General features: G+C 43.2%; 1 protein-coding gene across 2 annotated transcripts in view; it reads left to right on the forward strand.

The window, feature by feature from the left end:
- The window catches only part of NSMCE2 (NSE2 (MMS21) homolog, SMC5-SMC6 complex SUMO ligase), a gene marked incomplete at its 5' end in the record, with an annotated part of 215920 nt that extends 191492 nt beyond the window's left edge, over positions 1 to 24428 (forward strand). For both annotated transcript variants that reach the window (XM_079722855.1, XM_079722856.1), the window contains 3 exons: positions 15786 to 15886; positions 16298 to 16404; positions 24085 to 24428. In XM_079722855.1, the coding sequence (XP_079578981.1) occupies positions 15786 to 15886; positions 16298 to 16404; positions 24085 to 24202 (326 nt within the window). In that variant the 3' untranslated portion in view covers positions 24203 to 24428. The remainder of the gene's footprint in view (positions 1 to 15785; positions 15887 to 16297; positions 16405 to 24084) is intronic.
- Between the last annotated feature and the right edge of the window lie 2211 nt (positions 24429 to 26639).

The raw sequence follows: 26639 nt of genomic DNA on the forward strand, positions 1-26639 counted from the left end.
GAAATTCATTACAGGAGTAATAAATACAGTGTGTGTGGTGAAATTGAATGTTTATGGAAAAGGTTTTTTGATAAGGACTGAATCAGGCCATCACAATGCTCAAGACATCTTTGGATATGAAATCAGACCAAAGGTTTTTTAAGAGAGTCTCTGAAAACTTATTTATAGCTCTATCCCTGAATTTGCAATTGACCTGAAGGGGCAAGGATGAGCCGACAACTGGTGAGAACACAGAGTACCTCATCACAAGATATAACTTATCCTGAGAAATCCTGTCCAAAATGTTACATGTTGATAATTCACATACGGAAAGGAAAATTTTTAACAAGCGCCCTGACACCTTGCTGCTCTGGAAGGATCACTGCTTAGCAGTATCTGGTGTCATCCAGGTCTGCCTCATGTCCCTTCCACTCCCAGCTTCCTCTCCCCCAGCATCCCTGAGCCAAGCACTTAGAGTTCTCCAAAGGTACCTGGACCTCTCTTGCCTGTAGGCCCTGCGGGAGCTCCCCACCCTGCTTGGAATCTCCTTTCTCCTCTGGAAGCCATTGCTGAAGCTCGTAGAACTTATTCTACTGTATTTTAACGGCACTCTCTCCCCTGACACTAGACAGTGAGTCATTTAGGTCAGGAGCTCTGCTTGGCCTTCCTGATGTTGGTGAACACAGGACCCACCAAGATGACAGGCCCTCAGTTCATGGTGGTGGGTGGGTGGGTGAAAGAGGAAGAAGCAAGCAGACAACCTCCTGGGTAGCTTACATTTTAGGATGCATTTAAATAATACTAATAGTAATAATAATAATACTGGGGAGATATCAGTAATATCAGAAAACCTGACTTTAATATTGCTTCCTTTAGTGTAATCTACATAATAGGGTATCTGTACAAATCACTGGAGTTGCTGCTCTTAAACCCATCCGCTGAGGATGATGGAATGGCAAGCCTTGCTTTCTCTCACCTTTTTGCCTGTGCTCATCTTACCTCCTCTTCCTTCAGGATTCTTCCCAGCATCACTGTCCCTCCTGCAGTCGTGTTTAGAAGCCTCCCGGTAAGCTCCCCCGGACCCCCTAAGCTCACGTCCATCCTGGCACTCAGCCCACCAGGATAGAGTCATGTGTTTTCTGGTCCATTCCAACCCCTGGCCTTTGCATCCTCCGCGCCTAGGAAACAGGGGTGGTCAGCAGACATTTACTCAATGAAAGTTACGTGCATCATTCCTTGAGCCCCCAAATGAGAAAGAGAAAATAGATTTTCTTGACATTTTATTCCCAATCCATAAGCTTCCAATACTGTAGTCTCTTCTTACAACCTAAGTTTTAACCCTCTTTAGGGCTACAAGTTTCAGTTATCTGACAGCTGTGAGACTGCTACCAGACTGTCATCCTGAGACTGGGTTAAAATTTGAAAGCTGATGCTCTTTACCGTGTCCTGACAATGATTAATTAAGTTTAATTGCCATCTTTGTATTAATTCTGAAAAATAAAGTAACTGAATTCGTTCTGAAAAATAAGAGAAACCAGTCGTATTTTTAGTACTTATTCCTTTCCAGTTTGCCATCACCTGTAAATCTCTTGTCAATTGAAGCGCGTTTGACTGTATTCCATTCTCCTCACTTGTTCTCACTTTGCCGGTCAATCTCCTTACATGTTGAATCATATTTTTGGAATGAAATAGTCATAGGCTTTTTTATCATTAGCTATTTTACAATTTAATTTAGAAGAGGGAACAGAATGATAAAATTAAATACAAGAGGCCCTCTGTGTGTCATCAAGTAACCTCGTCTACTTTTGGTAACAAAAATAAAATTCCCTTTAAATAATTTCTAGCTCATTCTGAGCCAACTCTGTACAGATGAATGGCCTTCAGACTGTGTGAAGATTATGAGAGAACTCATCTCTCCCTCACGATGAGCCCAACCAAGTTTTTCCTGACAATTAAAATTTTCCTTTTCTTAATTTCATTCCATCCCTCCTAATTATGACCCCTGTAATTAGTGTGCTGATTACCTCCCCGGCACAATGTCTCTTCCTCCTTGATGTTCACCCTTTATTATTTTTAGCCTCCTCCTCTATCGGCCCCTGAATTCCCTGCTACCTTTTCCCTCACGGGGCTGCTGGTTGAGGGACTCAGAGTGAGTCTTCCCCGGTCACTTAACCAGCTGTCTCACCACGTTTGGCTTTCGTCTCAATTTTTAGCTAAGGAAGAGAATTGTCCTCAGGGAAACCGGAGAGCTATTGTACAGCCTTGTCCTTCTGTGATGTTGGGGGACGTGTGCTAATGAGTTGATGCTGTCTCACTACTTCCTGCACAATCCAGATCAGGTCCACACTCTAGGCTGGAGACTGTGGCTCAAACAGCATCACCCTCATTAGAAGCTCAGAAAGGTAGTTAGTTGAGATCTTTCAGTTTTTCTATGGAGGTTGTAAAGGAAGTTCTGAGAGCCTTTTTGCTTCTTTCCTTCCTTCCTTTGTTTTGTCCCTCCTCACCATCTTTCACGCCCATTAGTGCTACCTTTTGGAGCTCGTGAATGTCCGTAGACCGTACACTGCAGCGCTAGAACTTGGACCCCCCCAAAGGCTTTGAAAATGAACAAGATCAGCCAGTCGCCCTGCTCTGCCTTTTCAGAAACTGTCTCCAGGTTTCTCCTTCCTCATGATGCTCTTGTTACTGCCTGGATGTATTTGTTAGGTCCTTTTTTCCAAAGAGGGCAAAACATTTCATCTCATCTTCACTGTATCCTAATGAAATAGTGGAGAAGAGACAGTGTTCGCCTGAAGAACTTCAACACCTATCCCCCAATTTATGGTAGAGCCCCGTGGAACCTAGATCTAGACTTAACCCACCCCGCTGAAGTCCATGCCTTACCGAGCTCTCCTCTGGGTCTTGCGCAGAACCGCTTTTCTGCAGAAGAGCTCGGGGGTGAACGGTGTAATTTTTAAGCCGCCCTTAAGATTGGATGCCAGGTATCAACCCTGAGCCCCTATCATGCGCCACACACTGTGATGCAGAGATGATGAGCAAAGGTGGTCCCTGTCCTTGAGCGGCTTACAGATTAGTCAGGGAGACAGTGGCAGAAACAGGTAATTACCGAGGATTTAAGTTTGGGAGGGATGGGGGAGCCCCTGAGTGAGAAGCTTTCCCAGAGGAAGGCAGTGGACTTGGTGAGATTCTCTGTGTGTGTGTGTGTTTTTTTAATAAATTTATTTATTTATTTATTTTGGCTATGTTGGGTCTTCATTTCTGTGCGAGGGCTTTCTCTAGTTGCGGAGAGCAGGGGCCACTCTTCATCGCGGTGCGTGGGCCTCTCACTATCGCGGCCTCTCTTGTTGCGGAGCACAGGCTCCAGACGCGCAGGTTCAGTAGCTGTGGCTCATGGGCCCAGTTGCTCCGCGCGGCATGTGGGATCCTCCCAGACCGGGGCTCGAACCCGTGTCCCCCGCACTGGCAGGCAGATTCTCAACCACTGCGCCACCAGGGAAGCCCTCTCTGTGTTTTTGCGTGGCCCAGCCACTGTCAGGCCCGCTGCTGCCTCCCTTAGCGAGCTCGCTCCTAATTGCCACCTGCCCTGGAGTATGTGAGCTCTCACTGAGAAGGAAAATTTATCCCTCCTGACATATTTAGGTGTGGATAAGGAAAACAGTAAATGCTAAGCATATTGTCAAGTGCTGTGAATGTCACGGTCGAGGAAGTTTTACAAGTGTGATTTCTCCATGTTTACAAAACGAACAAAGGACTCAGATCTATTGTACGCATTCACAAGAGCTGTGTCCTAAGCTGCTCCCGATTTTGAAGTCATGTGTCTTCTTCCTTTGCATGTGCAGAAGGTTTTATAGAGGGTGGAAAGTCGACGGGGGGGTGGGGTACAGAAGGAAAGCTTGGCCACAGGACTTGGTTCTAGGTGTGTGAGCGCCTTGGCCTCTGTGGTGTGGAAGATGCCCCATACCCCTCACCCCTCCCCTCATCCTCCTCCCCATTCTCCTTCTCTTTCTCCATCTCTCTCTGTCTCTGTCATTTTTCTTCTTCCTTCCAGTTGGCAGGGATTTTCCCCCCCTTTGGTATGTTTTCTGTTAGGCTAACTTCAGACAAGACCCTGAAAACTGAAAACAGATGTCGAGGTGGCCCAGAGCGTCTGTGGGTTCATCACTCTCCGAAGCCCCGATTGGCTCTGCGCACGTTGCAGGCTGGGAGCCGGGCTGCGTTTTGGGTGGCTTCGCTGACTTTGCGGCTGACAGGACTGTTGAGCCTCACTAGATCTGGTCCCTCGGGCTCTCACCTTTTTAAATTTCTTCCATATGGAATGCACTTTGGGGATTAGTCCCCTTTCTTTTTTCTATTCTTTTTTTTTTTTTTCTTGTTTAAAAATGACTACACTGTGCCACCATAAAGAAGAATTTTTAAATGGATCAAAAATAAACCTTGATACTCTTTATCAGATGCATGTAGAAAGGAAAAATAAGCATATTTAATTAATGCCAGATTCTGAGGCATTTTGTAACTACCATGCTGGGTAAATCCTACGGAGTAACATACCTGATTAGACTTGAGGCCTGCCCTCACTTAGTAAGACAAATAATTCCCCCTTCACTGAGCTTTATCCCACAATGGACGTCTTCAGTGCCTCTTTACCTTTTATCATCTGAAGATCAAAATTTATCATTTATTTCGAGAAGCTTTACAAAACAAAGTATGTTGTTGGTGCTGGCTTTATTCTGTTATTAAAGTCTTGCATTCTACACAGGAATTTCATTTTTGTTTTGTCTAGAGCTTCGAAATTAGAGGAGATGGGAGAGAAGATGTTATATAAATTACATTGTGATGGATTACCTTGTAGGGGAGCAGATAAGTTTGAAATATTACAACTGTCATTAGGATAATAAATCTCGAATGTATCAGGGATGGAAATGGTGTCATAGTCCCTGTCTTACCCAAAGCTGAAGTGTTGCAGTTTTAAAGTTGAACAATTAAAAATTGTAAAGCTCCTTTTTAAAATATTATGATCTCTAGACTTGATTTCGTTACCTGTTTCCGTTTGACAAATTGAATAAACAAATCCATCCATCCCCCTTGCCATCAGTCCTACCTTCTTCTTAAATATTATTTGGTCTCATAAACAGTACCAGTTATAAAAAGTACAAATGAATAATTATTCTTCAAAAGTTAAAAAATGCCCTTGATTCCTTCTCTACTGCCAGTTCACATATACAGTAGTTACGCCACCAGGACACAGTGGACTGCAATATTTTGTCATATTTTCTTTCAGTCTTTTTTCTGTATACCATATTTAAGATTATTTAATCACACTACATATATAGTTTTAATTTCATTTCTTCCGCCTCTTGTTATAAGCATTTTCTGATGGTAAAGATTGTTCTTAATTTCTATCAGATTTTGAGTGGTGATGTCACCGTTCATTGAAATTCTCAGTCTGTCAAATATCTAGATTTCCCCAGTGTTTTTCTCTGTTATAAAAACTGCTGTACTTGAATGTCACTACATGTACACTCTGGCTAAACTCAATAAACTTAAGATGATTTACACATTTTTCAAAACTTATGATTATTGTTCTTTCCCCTGGGCAAGGGAATAGAATCAGAGATAATATAAAGACATAGTATGGAATAGTTTATTTCTTGGAATACGAACTCTGTCATCTTGCTTTTTGGTAGTTTGCTTTTGCTTTTTGGTAGTTTGCTTTTGCATTCTCTTTTGGAACGGAGAATGGAGAGTGGAATGACTTAGATGGTGTAAAATGGCTCCCTTTCTGGAAAAAAGTAATTAGATCAAAGACCAGCTTGTCTTATTCTAAAATATTTGCCTACAGAACAGTCTTCTTTACTGTTTTCATCTTATTATCACAGTCAGTTTATATATAACAATAATCAAAGCATTCTCTTGCTTTGGCAACCAGTCACTCAGTGAACATTTATTAAGTTCCAGCACCTTGCCTGGCTCCCTGAGAATATGAAGATAAATAAGGCAGAGTTCCTCCCCTCAAGGAATTCATAGTCTAGTAGGGAAGATAGAGAAGTAAACAAATGATTACAGCATCTACAAAGATATTCTGGGGGCTGAAGGAGGTATCACCTCTGCTTTGGGGCTTCACAGAGGAAATACTTGAATTAATTTAGTCTTGAAGTGTGGTCACAGATTGCTAGGGGAAGGGCTAGCAGAGAAGCAGAATAGCCTGGCAAGTGTGAGGAAACTAATGAGTTTGGGATGGATATGGGGAATGGGATTGGGGAGGGAGATGAAGATGCTCTGGGCCAACTAATGACAAGTCTTGTTGTTGTGCTTAGGAGTCCATGGCTTTAGAAAGATGAGCTAGGGTGTAGAAGGAGGTTGGGGAGAGACTGAGGCAGAGAGATAAATAAAGAACTTTTGCAATATTCTAAATAGGAAGTCTGGGGACTTGAATTAGGACAGCAGCAGTGAGCATGAAAAGAAGGAGACAGAGTCAAGGTAGTTTAAAGATAGAGATTGGAAGGCATATAGGAATAAGTTGCATCTACTGTGTTGGGTACCTGGATAGGTGGTATTTGCAACCCTCTAAAACAAGGAAACATAAAATGGACCCAAATGGGATTTCTCATCTTCTGATCTTTGCTTGCTTCATACTCTTCCGTGGATCTAAACAATTGAGAGTTGTAGGGCTTCCCTGGTGGCGCAGTGGTTGAGAGTCCGCCTACCGATGCAGGGGACACGGGTTCGTGCCCCGGTCCGCGAAGATCCCACATGCCGCGGAGCGGCTAGGCCTGTGAACCATGGCCGCTAAGCCTGCGCGTCCGGAGCCTGTGCTCCGCAACGGGAGAGGCCACAACAGTGAGAAGCCTGCGTACCACAAAAAAAAAGATGATGATGGAGAGTTGTATACCTTCTCGATGCTGGCAAATCAGTTTTCCTATCATGTGGTTTTCTAGTTAATTGCCCAAAGCAAAGAAATAGAATGTGTGCATTTGGTGGTCTGCTTTTGCTTAGAAACCTAGAGATGGGCATCAAACCTTCTCTGTACTTGCATAACAAGTACTAAATGCATGTACTGAATTTGGGGATATTTTCAGTATTTATTGACTTAAAGTGGATATTGTATGACCAGATCTCAAAGGATTGGTTTTTGTCCCACCAGTAGAATGCACCGGGTTCTGATTACTTTAAAACCCTCGTATTTTGACATATGATGTATTTTGACAGTATTTAAAGAAATGGAGGCAAATTAATACATGATGTCAGCTGAGGACGAAGAACGTGTCTAAAACAACAGCAGATAAATTAACAAGTGCATGATAATGTGACAGGGTGCATCTTATGAAAATCTCAGCTCATTTGGAGGTTATAAGCTGAAACTCTTTATTCAGTTTACTTTCAAGATCTTTAGAGGAGTTTGTTGAAAGAGCTGTGGAAGTGAAAGCGGCCAGGAGACTAAAGATGTTGATAGTGCCCGGTCAGCTAACTACAACTGGGCTAATTTAGGCCTCCCTTTGCCCTGGGCATGGAAGGGCTCATCCCATTCAGAATCCTGAGTCGAGCAGTCTTGTGGTTTCTCTTTGGGTGAGTCCATAGCGCATCGTTTTTATTTAATAGAGCATATATGTTGCAGGTACCCACTCTATGCTAGCTCCGTGGAAATTCTGAGTAATAATATTAATAATCATAACAATATTTATTGACCCCCTGCTATTTGCCAGACACCCTTCTAAGAATTTTTCATACATTAATTCACTTAATCCTCATACAGCTCTGTGAAGTAGGTTCTTTCTCTGTGAAGTAGATTGTAAACTCCATTTTACAGCTGAGAAGATGGAAATAGAAAAAGGTAAAGTAACTCACCCAAGAGCACCCAGCTGATAAAGTCATGGGACCAGCATTTAAACCCGGGCAAGCTGTCTCCAAGCCCGTGTTCCTAAACACTCTAATCCTCAGCTGCCTGAGTGTCCTTCCCTCTTCTTATCACACCTCCCTGGAGAGCCTGGCTCAGTCATCACTTTCTCAGGGAGGTTCGCCTTGATTCCTCACCCCACCTTCCGAGATCTTCTAGGTTACTTTTCTTCTTTGTAGAAAACATATTTGTTATTTCACTCACTGCACAGAATATAAGTGTTTGTATCTGTCTCTCCCACCAGACGTGATTTTAATCCTCTTCATATGCACGGGCATTTGTGTAGTGTTTGGCACAGAGCAGGTGTTCAATGAATACAACTTGAGTTGAGTTGTTTTGGCTTGAGCACACAATGCTTGTCCTCAAGGAGCTTTCAATCTACCTAGAAAAGAAGTTCCATCCACATGAAACAACTGAATAATGAAGAAATTTAAGCTAAAAGAGTATGGTATATACAGTAGGTGTTATAAGATTTCAAAGGAAGGAGATTGGCTGCAGGGATTGGGTTAGGTTGAGTTTGGTTGGGTTGGATTGTGTTTGGTTGGACTGGACTGGATTGGATTGGGTTGGATTGAATTGTATTGGATATATATAGCTTCTTCTAAATGTGTAGAATCTAAGATGAATATAGATTATAGCTAACCGAAGAAGGAAGAAGACTGATCAAAATGTTGACCTGAGGTAGCTGCGAATTAAATGCTCATGTTTAAGGGGGCAGCAGAGTTGTTTCAGACAATGTGAGCTGAAAGATCCTCCTCATTGTCACAGATCAATTATGAGCTCCTCAGAGAGGCTGACCCTGTTCATTCCTGGGAGCTTCTTTCCACAGTATCTTGTGTGTGCATAGCCCTCACAAGATATATCACAAGATATATCTGTCCTGTGTGACTGAACTCCCTGAGGGCAAGGATTATTTTTTGCCAATACCAAGCATACAACCTGGCACAAAGTAGTGATAAAAATAACAATAGCAGCAACAATTTACAGTTATATAGCATTGGTTTATAATAAAATATATACATGATAAATAACGTTTATCGGATCCTTACTATGTTCTATCCATTGTTCTGATTATTAACTCAATCTACTTTTGCTGAATATTTTTTGTTGAAATTGTTGGTTGAATTTTGCTATCCTATGAAGATTATAACACCTAGGAAATTTTTAATTCTGTAGGCCCTTTCTGGACATGATCTGCATTTTAATTCTGCAAAAGCTGTTCACACACAGAGGAGTCTTAGCTCTTAGCCAGTGCCAGAGAGTTTCAAACCTAGGATTCCCTTAATGCTAACTTGACCCAACCAAAGTGCTAGCATTCAGGGCAGGCCACTCATCCCAGTAAGAAACTAAGAAGCATTCAGGACAGGCCACTCATACCAGAAAGAAAGTAAGAACAGGCTAGATACCCATTAGTAGTAGAGTAGACCCCAAAACAACGCGCACGCACGCGCACACACACACACTCCTCTTAATTCCAAGCCAAAGACACTGAACCTGCTGACCCAATTCTTTTTCCGTTTGGAGTCTAAGACAGGTCCGAGTTCACAGAGGGGGCCACTCATAACCCCGCCTGTGGGCTGCTTGGTGGGGCGACAAGTCAGGAGTTGGCACAGACACATATGCAGGCACTGTGACTGCAGAGCTTCCAACTTGGAATCAACCTTCTTTTGCAGGTTAGGGAGGGGATCTCCCATGTACCAGCTCAGCTGCCCCAAATACGCCATCCCAGAACAGTGCAAGTAAAATAATCCAGGCAGCCCAATAAGCATTTCAGGCGGGCAACAAATATTTGTAAAATATTTGCTACTAACTTTTAAGAGAAAAGTGCTTTTAGAAAAATGTCTGAGGCTTAATTGAAAAAACACATAGCAATCAACTTTTATTCCCAGCTGGCGTAAAACTGTCTGTCAGCCAAATTTGGGTTGCCTGAAGACAGACAAGTGACTAATACTAGGGCTGTGTGTGGCCAGGCCCAAGTGTATTTTCTGACCACAAAACCATGTCTGGCTGGATTCTCCTTTGTAATTACCACACGGCCTGCTATAATTGTAACACTTACATTTACTTGCTGCCTGATGTGGAATTCAGGGTCCAAGGCTGTACCCCAAGCTAGAGTGAAGTCCTCTCTGTTATTTGCCTAAAACCTATAAAGTCATCATTGTGTGAGACATGTGTGTGTGTCTGTGTCTGTCTGTGTTGCCGCATCTGTTAAATATGTTAAGTATATCCTTGTGAAAAGTATGCCCACTCCTGCCTTGTTGGATGAAGCACTTTACTAACGGGATGCTTACTGAACACCTACCACTACGTGCCAAGGACATTTTAGAATCTAGGAAACGGCAATGAACAAGACAATGAAGTCCCTGCTTTCCTGGAAGAGAACAGGAGTAGGGGAAAGTAGAAGAGAGGGAGACAGACAAGAAAGTAGCACCTAAAGAGATGCGCTGTGCGGTCACAGCAGAGCGCTGGGGTAGAGGAGGGCTGGTGTCTTCTTTAGCTCACGAGGTCGGAGAAGGCCTCTCCAAAGCGGTAACATTGACACCGACATTTTAAAATGAAAAGGAAGGAGTAGCACAAGCAGAGATGCGGAGGGCAGAACATTCCAGGCAGGTTAGTATAGCAGCCAAAGATGAGAAAGAGCTTGGCAGGTTCCAGAAGCAGAGGAAAGACCAGTGCGACTCGAGCACGGTCGGTGAGAGGGGGACTGGTCAGAGGAGCTGGCTATGGAGGCCCCTGTAAGAAGCAGGCGGGGGTCGAGGGGTGGAGGTCGTGACCCCTGTAAGAAGCAGGGGTTCTAGTTAGGAGGCTCCTGAAGAGGCCTGGGCAGAAGGCCGTAGTGGTTTGGACTAAGATGCAGTGGAAATCGAGAAAAGAGGCTAGATTTCGATTTAGGGAATATAGTCGAGAACCAGTCAACAGAACTTGCCAGTGGTTTGGATGTGAGGAATGAAGGGAAAGGAATAATCAAGAATGATTCCAGGTTAAGGCGGTCCGGTGGTTAAGACTCCACGCTCTCAATGCAGGGGACACTGGTCTGATCCCTGGTTGGGGAACTAAGATCCCGCATGCCATGCCGCACAGCACGGCCAAAATAAATAAGATAGGTAGATAGATAGATAGATAGATAGATAGATAGATAGATAGATAGACAGATTCCAAAGGTTTGGGCTTGAGCACCTAGGAGGAGGATGACTGAGATGAGGATTTAGCTGTTCACTGACGGTCATCACTGACTAACCATGAACGCACATCTTGGGATCCAATAAATGCCCTCACCGACCTCCTAACCTTACATCACTGGGGAATATTCACAGACTTTTGGAAATCCTTGATTGTTTACTTACTTAATTACTACTGCAAGCATTTTCATGTCTCCTCCTTTTGGTTTTTATTTTATGACATCAAAAAAATCCCATTCAAGTTACTAACTCAGTCCTGATACATCCCTCCTGGATGCTCTGTAGATACTAGTTCCTGCCCAGGTTTCCCTCCTCAGCACTTCGCTTGGGTGCCCTGGGCCCCCGGCATGGATGTTAGGTGTGGGTCTGAGATCTGCCCATCTGGGCGGAAGCTGACAGCTGGCGCGTATACTTCTGACAACATGCCTTGTTTATGTATATGGAAAACAGTGTGACTCATCATCTTGTTCTTCCTTTTTTAATCAGAAAATTTTTTTGAGATCTCTTGAATAACAAACGGATTTAATCTGCTTACTTCTTTATTATAATGCTGACATTTTCTACTTTTGCCTTAAAAATATTGTGGAGGCTTCAGTTTTCTTGTCTATTCAGTAGGAATAACAATAGAGTTGTTCTTCATGGGTGTTTTGTGCAGATTAAATGAAATAATGTATATAAAGTGCTTAGCATAGTAGCTGGTATGAAGCAGTCAGTAAACTTGAGGTATTATTATTAATAAAATAATAATCTGGGGGAGGGAGGGATGGCTCCCAGAACCTATACACTGGTTTTAGTATTCAAATTAAGCAGGCCAAGAAAGTAGAGCTATACATTGATTTGCTGCACTAACTCCCTGCATGACTTTGAACAAAACCTATAATGTCTTTGGATCTCCCGTTTTCTCCAGTAAATGAGAGAATAAGGATAAATAACCTCAGTTTAAAACTTTTGTGATTCTAGTAGACGATCTGTATTTTTTCTCCAATCTTCCTATCAGTGGGCTTATCAAAAAGTTTTGTCTTTTTGTATAGATTAGTGTAAGTGATATTTATTGCCAGATGTGACCTTTTGTTTTAGCACACTGTAGAATCCCAACGTTAATATCACTTTCTATAAATATAGATTTCTGGTGAGGAAATGTTCTAGCTCAAGAGAAGTTTAGCTATTGAGGCTCTTTCTCTTTTTAGACTCTCGGTCCGTGGGCTATTACTCACCATTGGCATTCTTTCCCAGTCTCACTTATGTCACCTTCTTCTTTCGTGATCGCTGCTGTTGATAGCCACCTACAGCTTCTAAGTTCCCCACTCAGCCTTCCCTAGTGGTTGGCATTGCACTTGAGTTGTGCTTTCTTGCTTCCTCTACTTTTTGAAATTTAAAAATAGAAAATTAAAAAAAACCCACAGTCTTTCACATTGGCTGAACCCTGTTATTCATCCAACAGATTTTCTGGTGAATTCCACAGTATAATGTATACAGTCAGAAATCTATCAGTTCAGAGGAAGCCCTGTAAGAAATGGACAAAGAGATACTTTTATTTTGACTGTCGAATGCACAATCAGAAATGGGCGGCAGCAGCCCGCAAGAGGAGGCTTTGGAAAGTGAATCAGAGAATCAGAAGAGCTCTCTGCTCTGCTTCTTGACTTTTCTCCTTACCTGTCCAGCTTTCCTGAACCATCGTGAAGAATCATTGGATGGGGGCTTTCCTGATGGCGCAGTGGTGGAGAGTCCACCTGCTGATGCAGGGGACGCGGGTTCGTGCCCCGGTCCGGGAGGATCCCACATGCCGTGGAGCGGCTGGGCCCGTGAGCCATGGCCGCTGGGCCTGCGCGTCCGGAGCCTGTGCTCCACAACGGGAGAGGCCACAACAGTGAGAGGCCCGCGTACCGCAAAAAAAAAAAAAAAAAAAAAGAATCATTGGGTTGATAAGAGGACTCTTTTTTAAGAGTCTGACTCTTGCGCTATTCATACCAAAGACGGGTCCTGGGAAGCACAAAGACTCTTCATAGATCTAAGGAAAATTATTTCAGAAGCCGCAACTCACATCATAGCAAACATACTAAACTATGACAACTTCCACATTAAATATAATTTTATTGCTGGCAAAATTTTTTGAAGATATTTTTACAGTTTTGCCTTGGAAAACGGTTGGCTACAAGTAAGTGATTTAACCTATAATTGGCTATTAATTTCTCAGCAATTATCTTAGCATACTTGGGAATTATTAAATTAAAACCTAACTCCAGCGTATATATTGCTTCCAAAGGAAATATTTTTGATTACCAAATCAACAATTAATGAAGTTAACCCAACATTACATTTTGTAGACCTTTAAAATTGATTATTCTCCATTTTGTAGTTATCCTGTTTTGAAACCAGTAAATGGTTTTCAAGGTCTCAGACATTTTTATCGGCCCTTGAAAAGCTGAAAGTCCCCAGGCATCGTACCTTAATGACCAGTGGTTAGAAAACGCTCTGTATGGGAAATCCTAAGCCCTGAGGGCTTCACTCTTGGCTTCTTCAAGGAATAAGCGCTGTTTGGGGGACATTTCTCTAAGAAAATACAACAAGCTGGCATATAAATAGCACTAGTTGCTAAAACAAAGAGAAACCCCTACAAAAAAAAAACAGAGTAACTGGGGGCAGAATCCCTGGGTTTCAGCCATAAGTTCACTGGGTGACCTTGAACAAGTGCTCTGTGGCCCTTTTCCTGCCTCCAGTAGTACTTTTCCAGCATATACTTCATCTGGCCAAGGGGGAAGGCCAGGGCCAGCAGTTGTAGGAACTAAAAGATGCGCAGAACCATCTCAACTTGAGAAAAGGGTTTCACTCACACATTAAAAGCGAGGCACTTTTTAATGTCTACATTCAATATTTTGCCAAAATGAAAGAAGGAAGGGAAGGGAGAAGAGAGAAAGGGAGGGGAAAAAGGAGGAGGAAGGACTACACTGTCACTGCACTGTCACACTTGTGTTTAAAACACTACTGATCTTTGATTTCAGTGCAGAATGACAAGTCTGCCTTCTCCAGAAAGAAAGGCTTTCATATGAGATTCTCTCAGTACCCCATTCAGAAGCCATCTGTTCTCTAGTTTCCCTTGGTGAGGGGCACGGACCATGAAAAGAACACAGATATCAGAATCAAATAAGTTATATTCAAAGCTAGCCCTACCACTCATTTACTCAGCGGTTCTCAAAGTGTGGGCCAGGAACGCCTAGGGTACTCTGAGAGCCTTTCAGGGTGCCCACAAGGTCAAAACTATCTTCATAATAATACTAAGATGTCATTTGCCCTTTTCACTCTCTTTCTTTTCATAAGTGAATTTTTCCAGAGGCTGTGTGATGTGATATCACGACAGACTGGACGCATACACAGATATCAAAATCCAGCTATCCTTATGATGATCTCTGATAATATCTGAATTGGAATCTCCTCCAAATCTTTTAGAAAACTCCACTAATGGAATCTAGTTGAGAAACTAAAGGAAGAAAACTAGAATATATGGTTCTTCTTCACTCATTAGTGAAGTTCTTCACTCATTAGGCCCTTTTCTTTCTTTGACCAAAGCCTACAAACTTTTTGCTCCTTTATCAGGTATTGTGTCCTTTGATTTAATTTTATTCATCCCCCCAAATGAGAATAATTCCAATGAAGTATTCCCTGACTTTCGATGTACAATGGATTACTAGAGTTATATTTATTGCTGTGCCCTGCAGACCGTGATACTCACCTCTCTGCCACCATAGAAAGCATCAGAAACATCATTGTTGTTGGAAGTTGCCTCAAGGAGCCATTACACTATGGAGTGGATGGAAAGACATATTTTAGGATAAATATAATTTTGCTCACTTATTTTCATTCTTTGAAATTGTTTAAACTAGGCCTTCTTAAACCTCTTATCACTTCTTACTGGACAGAAATTAAATGTGTAGACATTATTTTTAGACTGATGAAAAAATAAATATATATAGTATGCAAACCATGAAAAAAAAAATCCAGCTATCTTCTATTAAGCCACACATTAAAGATATTTTCACAAAAGTAAAACAATGCCACTCTTATCTCTAACTTTTTTTTGTTCTGGAAAATATAATTACTTTTAATTTTTTAAATGTCATTTATGTTCACATGTCATGGGGTTGTTCTTTTTAAATGAATTAATAAATACATATTTTAAAATTCCTAAGTCTTAATGTCTAACATGGCAAATCTTGATAAATATAAACCACATTTTAAAAGTTTATTGGCGTCCTCAATGATTTCTAAAAGTACAAAAGGGTTCTAAGACCAAAAAGTTTGAGAATCCCTGTACTGTCCAACAGTCACTATCATTTGTTGAATGTGTCTTTGTGCCAGGAGCTGTGCAGAGCACACTAAATTCTTCACCTCTTAATCTTTGCAATAAAGTTATAGAGATGTTAAAAACAGACCCTGCTAGCACGAGGTCTCACAGCTGGAAGTGGCAGAGATTACCACGTCCTCTGACTCCAAAGCCACATTCTTGATTAGCGAACAGCACTCCCTCACAAATTCACTCTCTGTAACTTTGAAAAAGTTATTTCGCTGCTCCAAATCTGTTTCCTTACCAAACATGGGCAGACTCCTGCCTCCCCTGCAGAAGAGTTAATATGCATCCAAGCGCCTAGCACAGGGGCTAACACCAAAGAGACCCTTCCATCCCTTCCTGTCCTTGACATGTTAGACCAATGAGACTCAGCAACTTCCCTTTTTCCCTCTAGATGGTCTTCAAGCAGAAAGAGAGGCTGATGCCACAGAAGGAGTTGATGAAGATATGATTGTGACCCAAAGTCACACCAACTTCATCTGCCCCATTACACAGGTACTGTTTTCTCCTCCTTCCCCTGAAAGAAAAAGCAATTCACTTCATAGAGGCAAAGGGTTCCTGTTTGCTTTCTGACTTCATTTCATGTCTAGAGTTGAGGAGGGAGGAAAGGAAAGGGATGAGAGTTGAAGAGTATACCTGGGAAAGAGTTTTCAGTCAATGATGTCCTTAGGGATCTAGGAATAAATTCCTGGCCCACAGGCCAAGTGTCATTGGTGCCACTGGTCTCCCTGCATCTTCTGATGTGGTCATCTGCCCTAGGAGTTATCTAGAGCCATGAAACGGGGAGGTTAAACCTCGGAAGCCCCAAGTCTAGGCAAACATAGCGCCAAATAATTGTTGGCTTGGAGAAGTTACTGGAAGCTGATCACTATCATTCCTGAAAGCCTGATGTCTCCTTGATTGCAGTTGGAAATGAAGAAGCCAGTGAAAAATAAAGTGTGTGGCCACACCTATGAAGAGGAAGCCATTGTTCGCATGATTGAGTCCAAGCACAAGCGGAAGAAAAAGGCCTGGTGAGTTGCCGCAGGAAGGGAAATGACACCTTCCCAGGGGTGGTCAGTCCAAGGCGCTTCAACTTCTCCCCTGAAGTCCATTCAGCCGGAGGGATAGTGTCAACATGGAAAAACAGGACATGAGGGAACAAATTAATAATCTGTTCAGGAAGAAACTGAAGGAGCTTCAACCACACCTTCAGAACACAAGAAAAAGGAATTGGATGTAATGTTAATCATTAGATAATAGGAATTTTTATGAATTTGTGCTGGAGCCTGAAAAAAATAGAGAACTGTGATACCGAGAGATTTCTTTTCCCCTTTCTATATGCACTTACCCAAACAAGAAGGAATGGTTAAAAAAAAATTTTTTTTGTTTTTTTGCATCCTGCAATACAGGTAGTTTGTTTAAAAAAAATATTAAGTCATCATTCTAAGATAAGAATTCATATCCAACTGGTCTTGATGATCAAGATTTGATTGTCCGGGAAAACCTTTCATATCTTTAATTACGTAAATAACTTCCCAAATGGTTTAAGTAAATTCATGGATGACTGCAATGAGAAAGAAAATTTTAATTGGAATGTTTAGAGAATCTTTCTTTTATATATATATTTCTACCCCTTTCTCTCTCTCTCTCTCTCTCTCTCACACACACACACACACACACACACACACACACACACACACATGCACACATGCTCCAACCCTGGAGGACCATGGCTCTGTTTCTGTAATAACCTAGAAGCCTGAGTTGGCTAGCCTAGCTTTGACTTGGTTGGCATTTCTTGTGCTTTTATCACAGATTTGTCGAAGGAATGGAATTGCAGGTGTGACCAGTTCTCAATGGACTTGTGATAACAGTCCCTTTGATGTGTGGCTTGCTTCTCCGTCGCCCAGAAATTTGCTGGTCCAGACCTAGAACTGGAATTCCCCACCTCTCCTCATCAGGGTGTGGACTTAAAGATAGGGCATTTGAGACTGCAGATATCTTGATGGTCATTCAGTCAAGTAGTTTGCCCTATTTATTCTAGAAGAACTGCCTAATGATTACAAAATCGAGATTGTTTGAGCACATTTTTATCTGTTTTGACTTTCCAGCTTACGACTGAGATACCATATTTCCCTAAGGAACCTTTCATTTTCCCTTGTGAGTGTAATTTTCTTTGTTTCTGGACTTCTAAGCCTTCTTTTTCTCCTAACTTTTTTCTATGTTTATCCTCTGAAAAACAAAACTTTAATTTGTTGACATAACTGCTAAGAATAGGGGTTCCCAGATAGTTCTGTGTCACAGCTCTTCTTCCTTAAAGTTTGTGACATTCTCCTCGAGGCAGATTTGAAAAGGGCAGGCACTGATACAAAAGCACATTTCTCCCAAGTCCCAGGATGGCTGGGAGCAGCTCCCAGAGCAGACTCACATTTAAATGCATCTTCTTGATTACATACTTTGATTTTCTAACGTCCTTTGCCTTTTTTGAATTGTAAATGATGTTTGGAAGCACTTGAGTAACACCCGTCATTTGGAAAAGGTGGGTATTTTTCTGTATTTCTATAACTTGTGTGCAGATTCCGCAAACTCTGCAGGTTCTCATAGCTTAGTAAAAATAGTTAAGTCCAAGTGGAGGAAGTCTGGAAGGATTACAGTGAAGGTACTATTGAAAAATCAGAAGGATTGAAAATGAGAAGGATTTCAGAGAATGCTTGGGCCTTGAAAATGAGAAGGATTTCAGAGAATGGTGGAGAAGACTCTTTCTAGCCAAGAGGCTCGCCCTATTCAGAGTCTGTTCCACTTGGGGGATAGTACGTACAGCGACAGTTATTGCATGTTAGCCGGTGATTAGAAGGATGCTCTGGACAATAGCAGTGGGGGAATGGTGTATGTAAATTCTCTCTCTATTCTGTACTCATTGTAGAGGGCGTTAAATGTCATGATTTCATTAGTTTCCTCATCTATAAATGGATGATAATAGTTGTCATTGCCTCCTTGGTATGTTTGAAATTTGAATAAGATATACGTACAGCACTTAAAGTACCTGTCATGTGGTCAGTAAACTTTATCCCATCATCATTACCCTCATCCTCATTCTTGCCACCATTATTCTGTAGGCGTGAGAGAACATTGCAGGGTTTTGAGGGAAGAAGGTGAGTCACCCTGGGTTTTAGGAAGTTACTCCAGTAGCAGTTCAAGAGATGGATGAATAAAGGCATGAGGCGAAGATGTCAATTCAGATGCCTTTGCGGTAGATTAAGTTATAGGTAATGAGAGCTGGGATTGAGGCAGGAGTCATAGGTGGAGGGAAATGAGGAGGAACACGACCATGGAGGTACGATGGACAGAATTTGGTAGCCGGAAGTTGAGGGGAACAAGTGGAAGGATGACCGACATTTCTAAACTGGGTGTCTAGAAGGATGGCGACGTCATTAGCCGGCAGAGAGGTCGTAAGGGGAACACATTTAGGAAGGAATAGAAGAGGCACAGTTTGGGTCATGCTAAGTTTGAGGTCCTAGCAATACAGCCACCTGGAAGTATCCAGGAGGCACAGAAAATGTGGGCGTTTGAGCTCGGGAGAGAGCTCTGAGTGTGAGATGTTGACTGTAAGGTTACTGATACAGAGGAGTCAGACCAGCACAGGTACAGCTCTGGACTGGATGTGACAGCCAGCTGAGAACCCCCAAGGACGGGACCTTGGCCTGGCTCTGAGCAGCGTGAGGCCAGGATGCAGCTCTGCTTTGCTTACTGCGTTCCCCCAGCACCTAACGTAGACCCACAGAAAAGCATTCTGCCATTTTGAAAGGGCAATCAAAGGAAGAAGACTCCAACAAAGCAGTCTGAGATGTAGGCAGGAGAGAAGGGATGAGAGATAAGCGAGTTGAGGATCACAGGAGCCAGTGCTGGAGTGACAGGATCTTGAGGATGAGGTACATTGTATTTGGCAACAGGTTAGAATCCAGGGCATCTTCAAATCCTATTCCAGAGGTTCCTGATTAAAAACGAATTAGTGTTGTTTCCCAGGACGCATGTCAGGGCGATGAGCAGTTCTGGCTTCCCTTTGTTTAAAAATGTCTATGACACATCCAGTCCGAGAAATCTCAGTTTTTCCTCCTTGTTGGTTCCAACTATGTTTTGTCAGACAGGAGTTCCAGTTACATTGTGTTACTGGCACTGACTCCATTTTAAAGTCTCCATTGTTGAGACTTTAGCCCTAACTAAATACAATAGTTAGAATCATTTCTTAAAACACATCTCTTAATAATCAGGCTGTTTATTATCTTACTAATAAAGCTGCCTTATGATTTTCATATTAATAAGGTATTTCCTATTATCCATAGTCATTTCTTTCCTCTTTTGTTTAAGAACAGAGGCTATATTAACAAACAGTCACATTTAAGAGCACGGAGAGTACAATTAAGTTGAACAGAAATGTGTCATTGAATAGCAGAACTCCAGCATTGCGCTTGGAGGCCCTAATTTTTTTTTTTTTTTTTTTTTTTTTGCGGTACGTGGGCCTCTCACTGTTGTGGCCTCTCCCGTTGCGGAGCACAGGCTCCGGACACGCAGGCTCAGCGGCCATGGTTCATGGGCCCAGCCGCTCCGCAGCATGTGGGATCTTCCCGGACCGGGGCACGAACCCCTGTCCCCTGCATCGGCAGGCGGACTCTCAACCACTGCGCCACCAGGGAAGACCTTGGAGGCCCTATTTTAACCATTTACCAACAGGTCCCTTAACGTCTCAGAGCCTCAGTGTCTTCATCTGTAAAATGGAAAGAGTGACATCTCACAGAATTTCAGGATCAAAGGAACAGTGGGGAATTCCAGTCTAGGTCTGGACCAGCAAATTTCTTGGCAGTGGAGAAGCAAAGCACTTAGGAGAAAGCTCCTTTTGGACTGAACAAATAGCAGTCGGGTTATTGAGGTCAAGACTGTTCATGTTTGTATTACTTACCTCACTGCTTGGTGACACATTATTTTAGACTCAGAGGATGTAGGATAGAGTTACACTCTGTGTTTAGGTATGATGGGAATCCATCCCACTCACATTTCCAGACCTGCTTTCTAGAGCTGGGCTGGACTTTGGCATTCTTGGGGCCCAGATCCAGGAGCTCGTCAGACCCAGAATCCTGTACTTTGGAGCTGATGCTGAGGCCTAGGGTCCCCAGAGCCTCTGGGACCCCCTAAGACTCGGTCCCTTCGCTCAACAGACACTTACACGCTTGCCCACTGCTGCGGTGGAATGTTCTGCCCTGTCAGTGACCCCAGTTCAGGACCCAGCCTCTCCTTCCAGGCCTGTAGGTCTGACTCTTGAACAGTAATGACAGGAGAGCTTAAGACTGGCTGTTGCCACGCCTATCTTGCTCACCAGGATGTCGTGGGGATGAATGCACTAATGCTTATAGAGTGTTCTTTCTCCAGCGGAGGAGGGCCCTGATTCAGTATCGTGTCATTATGACCTTGTCTTATCCTCTTTAGTTTAGAAACTTGTGTTTGTTTAATTGAGATGGCGTGAGAAACAAGGTTCTCCTGCATCGACCTCTCCTCCGGGAAGCCTTCCTGGAACCCCCGTTTGTGCTGTGCAAGGTGCCCCGTCCCTGTGCTCCCACAGCGCCTGCCTCCTGCCAGCATTGTAGGTGGGCCCGGCTCTTCTCCACAAGGTTCTAGAGGACAGAAGTTGTGTCCTAGAGCAGGAACCAGCTTACTGAGCACCTGAGTGAATTCCTGGACCATTGTTGCAACGCATCCCGCTCATTCTCACAACAACCCTATGCTCTGCCTTCCTAGAGGAAGAAACTGAGGCCCATTAAGGACATCAGTTGCCCAGAGTGTCACAGCCAGGAGGCTTGAGCCCAGGGCTTTTTCACCCTTGAGCCTGTAGTTGTGTCTTTAGGCCGTCTGGCTCCCGTTGGGAGGGCTTTTTGGTTAATGCCTCTGTCCCCTGGGCTGATACCCTCAGTGAGCTCAGACCGCTTTGTCTGACACGGGTGGCCCTGGGATAATGTGCATGCCAGCTCCGCAACTGCCTGCTGTGGTTAATCCCATCACACGTTCTCAGAATGCTCTCATTTACTGACTAAAACCACTGATGTCATCAGGAAGTCCTCCCCACCTCACTCTCCACTTCCCTAAAACAGCTTATTCACTGTCTGACTATTGGTTTTAAAGACTTTGTTCTGTGAAGTGGGGGGACTACAGCCCACATCCTGGCTGTTCAATGTGAATGATCAGTGGGTTGATAAGCATTAACTGAGGGTCATCCCAGCCACCGACTTAAGGTTGCACTTCCATGTATGTCATGGAAGTTGAAGTGATGAAAACTGCCTTTGCTGAAGTCAGGAAAGTGTCCATATCCTTTTCATAATCTCACCTTATTTACTTTCATACTGAAAGAAAGAATTCACTTTGAGACAGCAGGGTGTTTTAAACCAGTGTAAAGCATTTCTCAAGCACCTCCAATCCTTCCCCTAACGCAAAGCCAAATCATCATACCTGGGCCAAATCACCCCCATCGTCTTTCATATGATTGCCTTTCTTTAATCACATTTTAACACATGTCCCCAAACATACAGGACACATTTCAGTATTTTAAATATAAATATTGTTAGCAAGCATATTATTCATTACATTGATTAATGCTCCTCTAATATAAAGATGCCTTGGTCCAGAAATTAAGACCGAGAAAAAGTTTCACTTTTGTGTTGAACTGTTGAGCTTTCTACTGCTGGACAAATTAGAGCTCCCATGATCTGCTTTCTTCCCCTTCTGGTTTATAGCTTTTGTCTTGAATTTTGTTATTTTTGATCTGTGCTTTTTGGAGGGTTGTCTCAGATCACTGGGCCAGAGTTCTGTGTGGGGCAGGAACCTATATTTGTATTTCACAGCTGGGTGCTTAGAACTAGCACAGGGCCAATCACATAAGAGGGTCAAATGAATGCACGAATGTGCACCCGTCTGTGTTGGAGGTATGCAATCTATAGACAGATCAGCAGCTTTCATCAGGAGACTGGTGACAGTCATAGGAGATGGCGAAGGGGATGAAAGTTATTGAGCACTGTGTTGCCTGGAGCCCTGTGAAATTGGGATTCTGCCCCTATTGTAAATCTGAGGACACAGAGGCTCCAAAAGGTAAAGTGAGTTGCCGGTGGTCTCAAGATAAGCAAGTAGGCATTGGAGTTAGAATTCAGACCTAGGTTGGCTTGACTCCAAAACTGGGTGCTCTACCAGAGTCTGGTTCATGTTGAGAAGAAATCAGGTGACTTCATCCAGCCCGCTGCCTTCAGAGGAGACCACATCTAAACAGAACCATGACTCACCCACTGGTTTCTTCAGCCACAGCTTTTCCCCTGAGTCCCCATCAGCCCACTTAGTCTCTCCACTGGGAGGACTAGTGGGCATTTCAGAGGGAACATGTAGCAACCAGGACTCCTGCCTGACTCCATCCCAACCTGGCTTTCCAGTTGTTTCCATGGAGAGGAAGGGTACCACCGGTCCCCTTCGGCTCGGGCCAGACTCTGCACAAAGCTCAGCTTTCCTTTACCCCCCACATCAGGTCCATCAGCAAGTCCCATAGGTTCTATTTCCGGTTGTATCCAAGGCTGCTCACGGCTACGCCCTCATCCAAGCTGCCCTCACTCTGCTGGCTGCTGCACAATCCCCCCCTCTGTCCTGCTTCCCCTCTGCCTGTGTTCTGTATTAAACAGCCAGAGTCATGTTTCCTACATGTAAGCCAAATCCCATCCCTCCCCTATCTCCACCCCTCCATTGTTTTCATATTTAAAATAAAACCCAAAGCCCCACACGCCCTCCAACCAAATCTCCAAATGCCCTCCCTCTTGCCCTGGGCATTCCAGCCACACGGACCTTGTTCTTACTCCCGGGCACCAAGCGGCTATCTCCTCGACTTCTACACGGGCCGCTGCCCCAGCCCGAGCCTCATGCAGCCCTTGTTCTAGATAAGACCTCCCAGTGAGCCTTGCCCTGACCCCCTCTACATAAGCCCCTTAGCTCACACTCTCTCCCTTGACCCTGCTTTTTAGCCTTTGTAGCACTTAATGCCACATGAACTCACAGCAGGCATCTATGCGGTTGAGTTAGCGAAGATCTGTCTCCCCCACCGCAAAGTGAGCGCTGTGAAGTGGGCATTGCCCTGCCCCCGGTGCTGGACAGGCCCTGGCTCAGGTGGGCACCCGGTGAACAAATGAATGAGTGCACATCGGTCCTGATTTTTTAAGTGTGCTCCTTTGTTGGTAAAACGTCCTCACTTAAACACTCCTCAGCCATAAAAAAGAATGAAATTTTGCCCTTTGTAGCAACATGGATGGACTTGGAGGACGTTATGCCAAGTGAAATAAGTCAGAGAAAAACAAATACTGTGTGATAACACTTATCTGTGGAATCTAAAAAATACAACAAAGTAATAAAACGAAAAAGAAGCCAACTCACAGATACAGAGAACAAACTCGTGGCTCTCGGTGGGGAGAGGGAGGGGAGGGGCAAGATAGGGGCGAGAAGAAGCACGAGGGGTTATTACGGGATTATATGAAGTCACCTGTGTGAAACTTCTGAAGATTGTAAAACACTGGACGTTAAAGAATCTTTCATTTAATTAAAAAAAAAAATGCCCTCACTTAGATTCTTGCATGTGAGAGAAGTTCATGCTGAAGGCATTAAGGGGAAGCGGCCTGACTTGATTTTCTCATCCCTCACAGCTGCCCGAAAATTGGCTGTAGCCACACGGACGTGAGAATGTCTGATCTCATCCAGGACGAGGTGCTGAGGAGGGCGATTGAGAGCCACAGCAAGAAAAAACATCGCCAGTCTGACTAGGAAGACCACCTGCCTGCAGGGAACTCCGCAGCCTACCTCCTACCCCAGCCATCTGTAGAGAGCGATGCTTGTCAAAGCACTTCGACTGGCTGCATAGCATACTTTGGGGTAAAATTGAAGGTTTTAGTGTATTTGAAAGCCTTTTTCTATGTCACAGTAAACATTCAAGCATATTATATTGTTTATTTTTAAGCGTCCTGCAACTTTAAATAAAACTTTGATTATCTGCGTGTGTCCTATCTGTGCGCCTCCCGAGGTGTAAATGCTTCCAGTGGTAAAGCCTGGGTGGTGCCAGGCTTCTCTATTTCTAATCCTTCAGACTGTTTTTTATTATAGTTTTAACCAAAAAAATGTCTTGCAAGGCATGTTTGAAATGCAAACACATAGAAACATCCCCAACTGCAAGCATTTTCTATCAGGATAGTAAAGAATAGCATGAGGGTGGAAAGCAAAGCCAGCTTCCTTACCTATATTTACTTTGTATGCTGACAGTTCCAAAGATGTAAATGCTTTTGTCATTCTGATGGGCACAGAATGCTCCAGTAGCTGGCTTATCAGTGCGATGATAATTGATGCCATAATGGAAACTTTGCTGCAGCCTTCTGAGATCCTGAAGCGTCATCGGAAGCAACCACATCCTGGCTGTTCTCTGCCTTGCTCTGTGGCTTTTGGTAAGTAGCTTCAGCCCCGTGGGGCGGGGGGTCTTCAGCCACGAAATAAAGATATTGAATAAGATGTTCTGTACTGTCTCTTCAGCCCCGAAAGTCTGCAGACTTACAACCAGCAGGGTCTGTCAACTGAATACCATTGATTTATATTCCATTTGTATAAAAAGTGCTAATCTATTCATAGTCTCCATAGCAGCCTTTTATCAACTAGAATAATCAATTAAACCTAACGAAGCATACCCTGACTACACTAGGAAACCAAGAATAACTAATAATGGCTAACATGTATTGAGCACTAACTGTATACCGGGTGCTATTCAAAGCACTTTACATATATATATTAACTCCTATAATTTTCACAGCCTGATGAGAGAGGTACAGTTATCATTCCCACTTTATCGTTCCCACTAAACGAGGCACAGAGAAGTGAAGTGACCCGTGGAAAGTCACAGAGCTAGTAAGTGGCTGAGCTGGGATGGGAACTTAGATCATCTGGTCCCAGGGTCTGGATTCGTTTTTTTTTTGTTTTTTTTTGTTTTTTTTTTTTTGTGTGTGGTACGCGGGCCTCTTACTGCTGTGGCCTCTCCCGTTGCGGAGCACAGGCTCCGGACGCGCGGGCTCAGCGGCCATGGCTCAAGGGCCCAGCCGCTCCGCGGCATGTGGGATCCTCCCAGACCGGGGCACGAACCCGTGTCCCCTGCATCGGCAGGCGGACTCTCAACCACTGCGCCACCAGGGAAGCCCTGGATTCTTAATCGTATGCTCTCCTCCTCCCTATCGATTTATTTAGAATCTAAAAATATACTGAAAGTCCACATTTAAAAATGGAACCTTTTGTAAATAAACAAGCATATACATGTTTGTGCAAAAAAAAAAGTGCACTAAAATGCAGGAAGTAACTGGACTTGGTATCTAATAAGCAGTAAAGGCCATGAAATAATAACACATTTGAGTTTCAAAGCATAGTCTAAAATGGCACAGTTAATTTTGAAAACACTTTCATGAAATCCAGAAAGGAGTATGACATTCAGTTGTCTACAAACTAAGTAATTTTGAGTTTCTTAAGATGCTTTACTTGAATCAGACTTCCAGAGGAAATGATTATGTTTAAGCCAGAACAAATATACTTTTCATGGAATGTGGTTTTTTGTGAAATAATTTGTTTCCTAAACAGATAGGGACAAGCATGAAATGCTTGCCCAAGGTTGGATTTGCATTTTCCCCTACTCTTTCTAAAGAGGATTCCGGAATATTGGTGTGGACACTGATATCGGTTAGAAAAATGCAAACACCATTTTACTACGGAAAAGGTATTTGTATCTTGTGACATTTTTCCTTCTTTAGTCTCCAGAAAACATATACTTGTCCAGCCAATTAACGAATTTGAAGTTTTATATAAAACTTATTTTTATCTTTGAAGATTCACCATTTGCTTGTCATTATCAATCTGGTATATTTGTTTAATTGCCATTACAAGAGTTTTCCCAAAAAGTGAAACCTTTTCTTCAAATGACATCGTATTTGTCTTACTGAGAAACCCAATAATAATATGACAGCTAAAAGGGGAGCAGTTCTAGTCAAAGAGGAGGTGGGAGTTCGATCCCCTTTTCCACAGGGCAGCCCCAGTCTTATCTGAGATCACCCAAGGCCCCATGAGTGACATTTGAAAACTGCACCAGATATTGTAGCTAAATCATTTCTTTCGCATGACTGGTTTAGGACTTGGATAATTGTGTGAACATGGCATTTTAAAAAAATTGCTAGTTCCT

Source organism: Hyperoodon ampullatus (assembly GCF_949752795.1).
Source record: "Hyperoodon ampullatus genome assembly, chromosome: 17".
In the NCBI taxonomy this organism is placed as follows: domain Eukaryota; kingdom Metazoa; phylum Chordata; class Mammalia; order Artiodactyla; family Ziphiidae; genus Hyperoodon; species Hyperoodon ampullatus.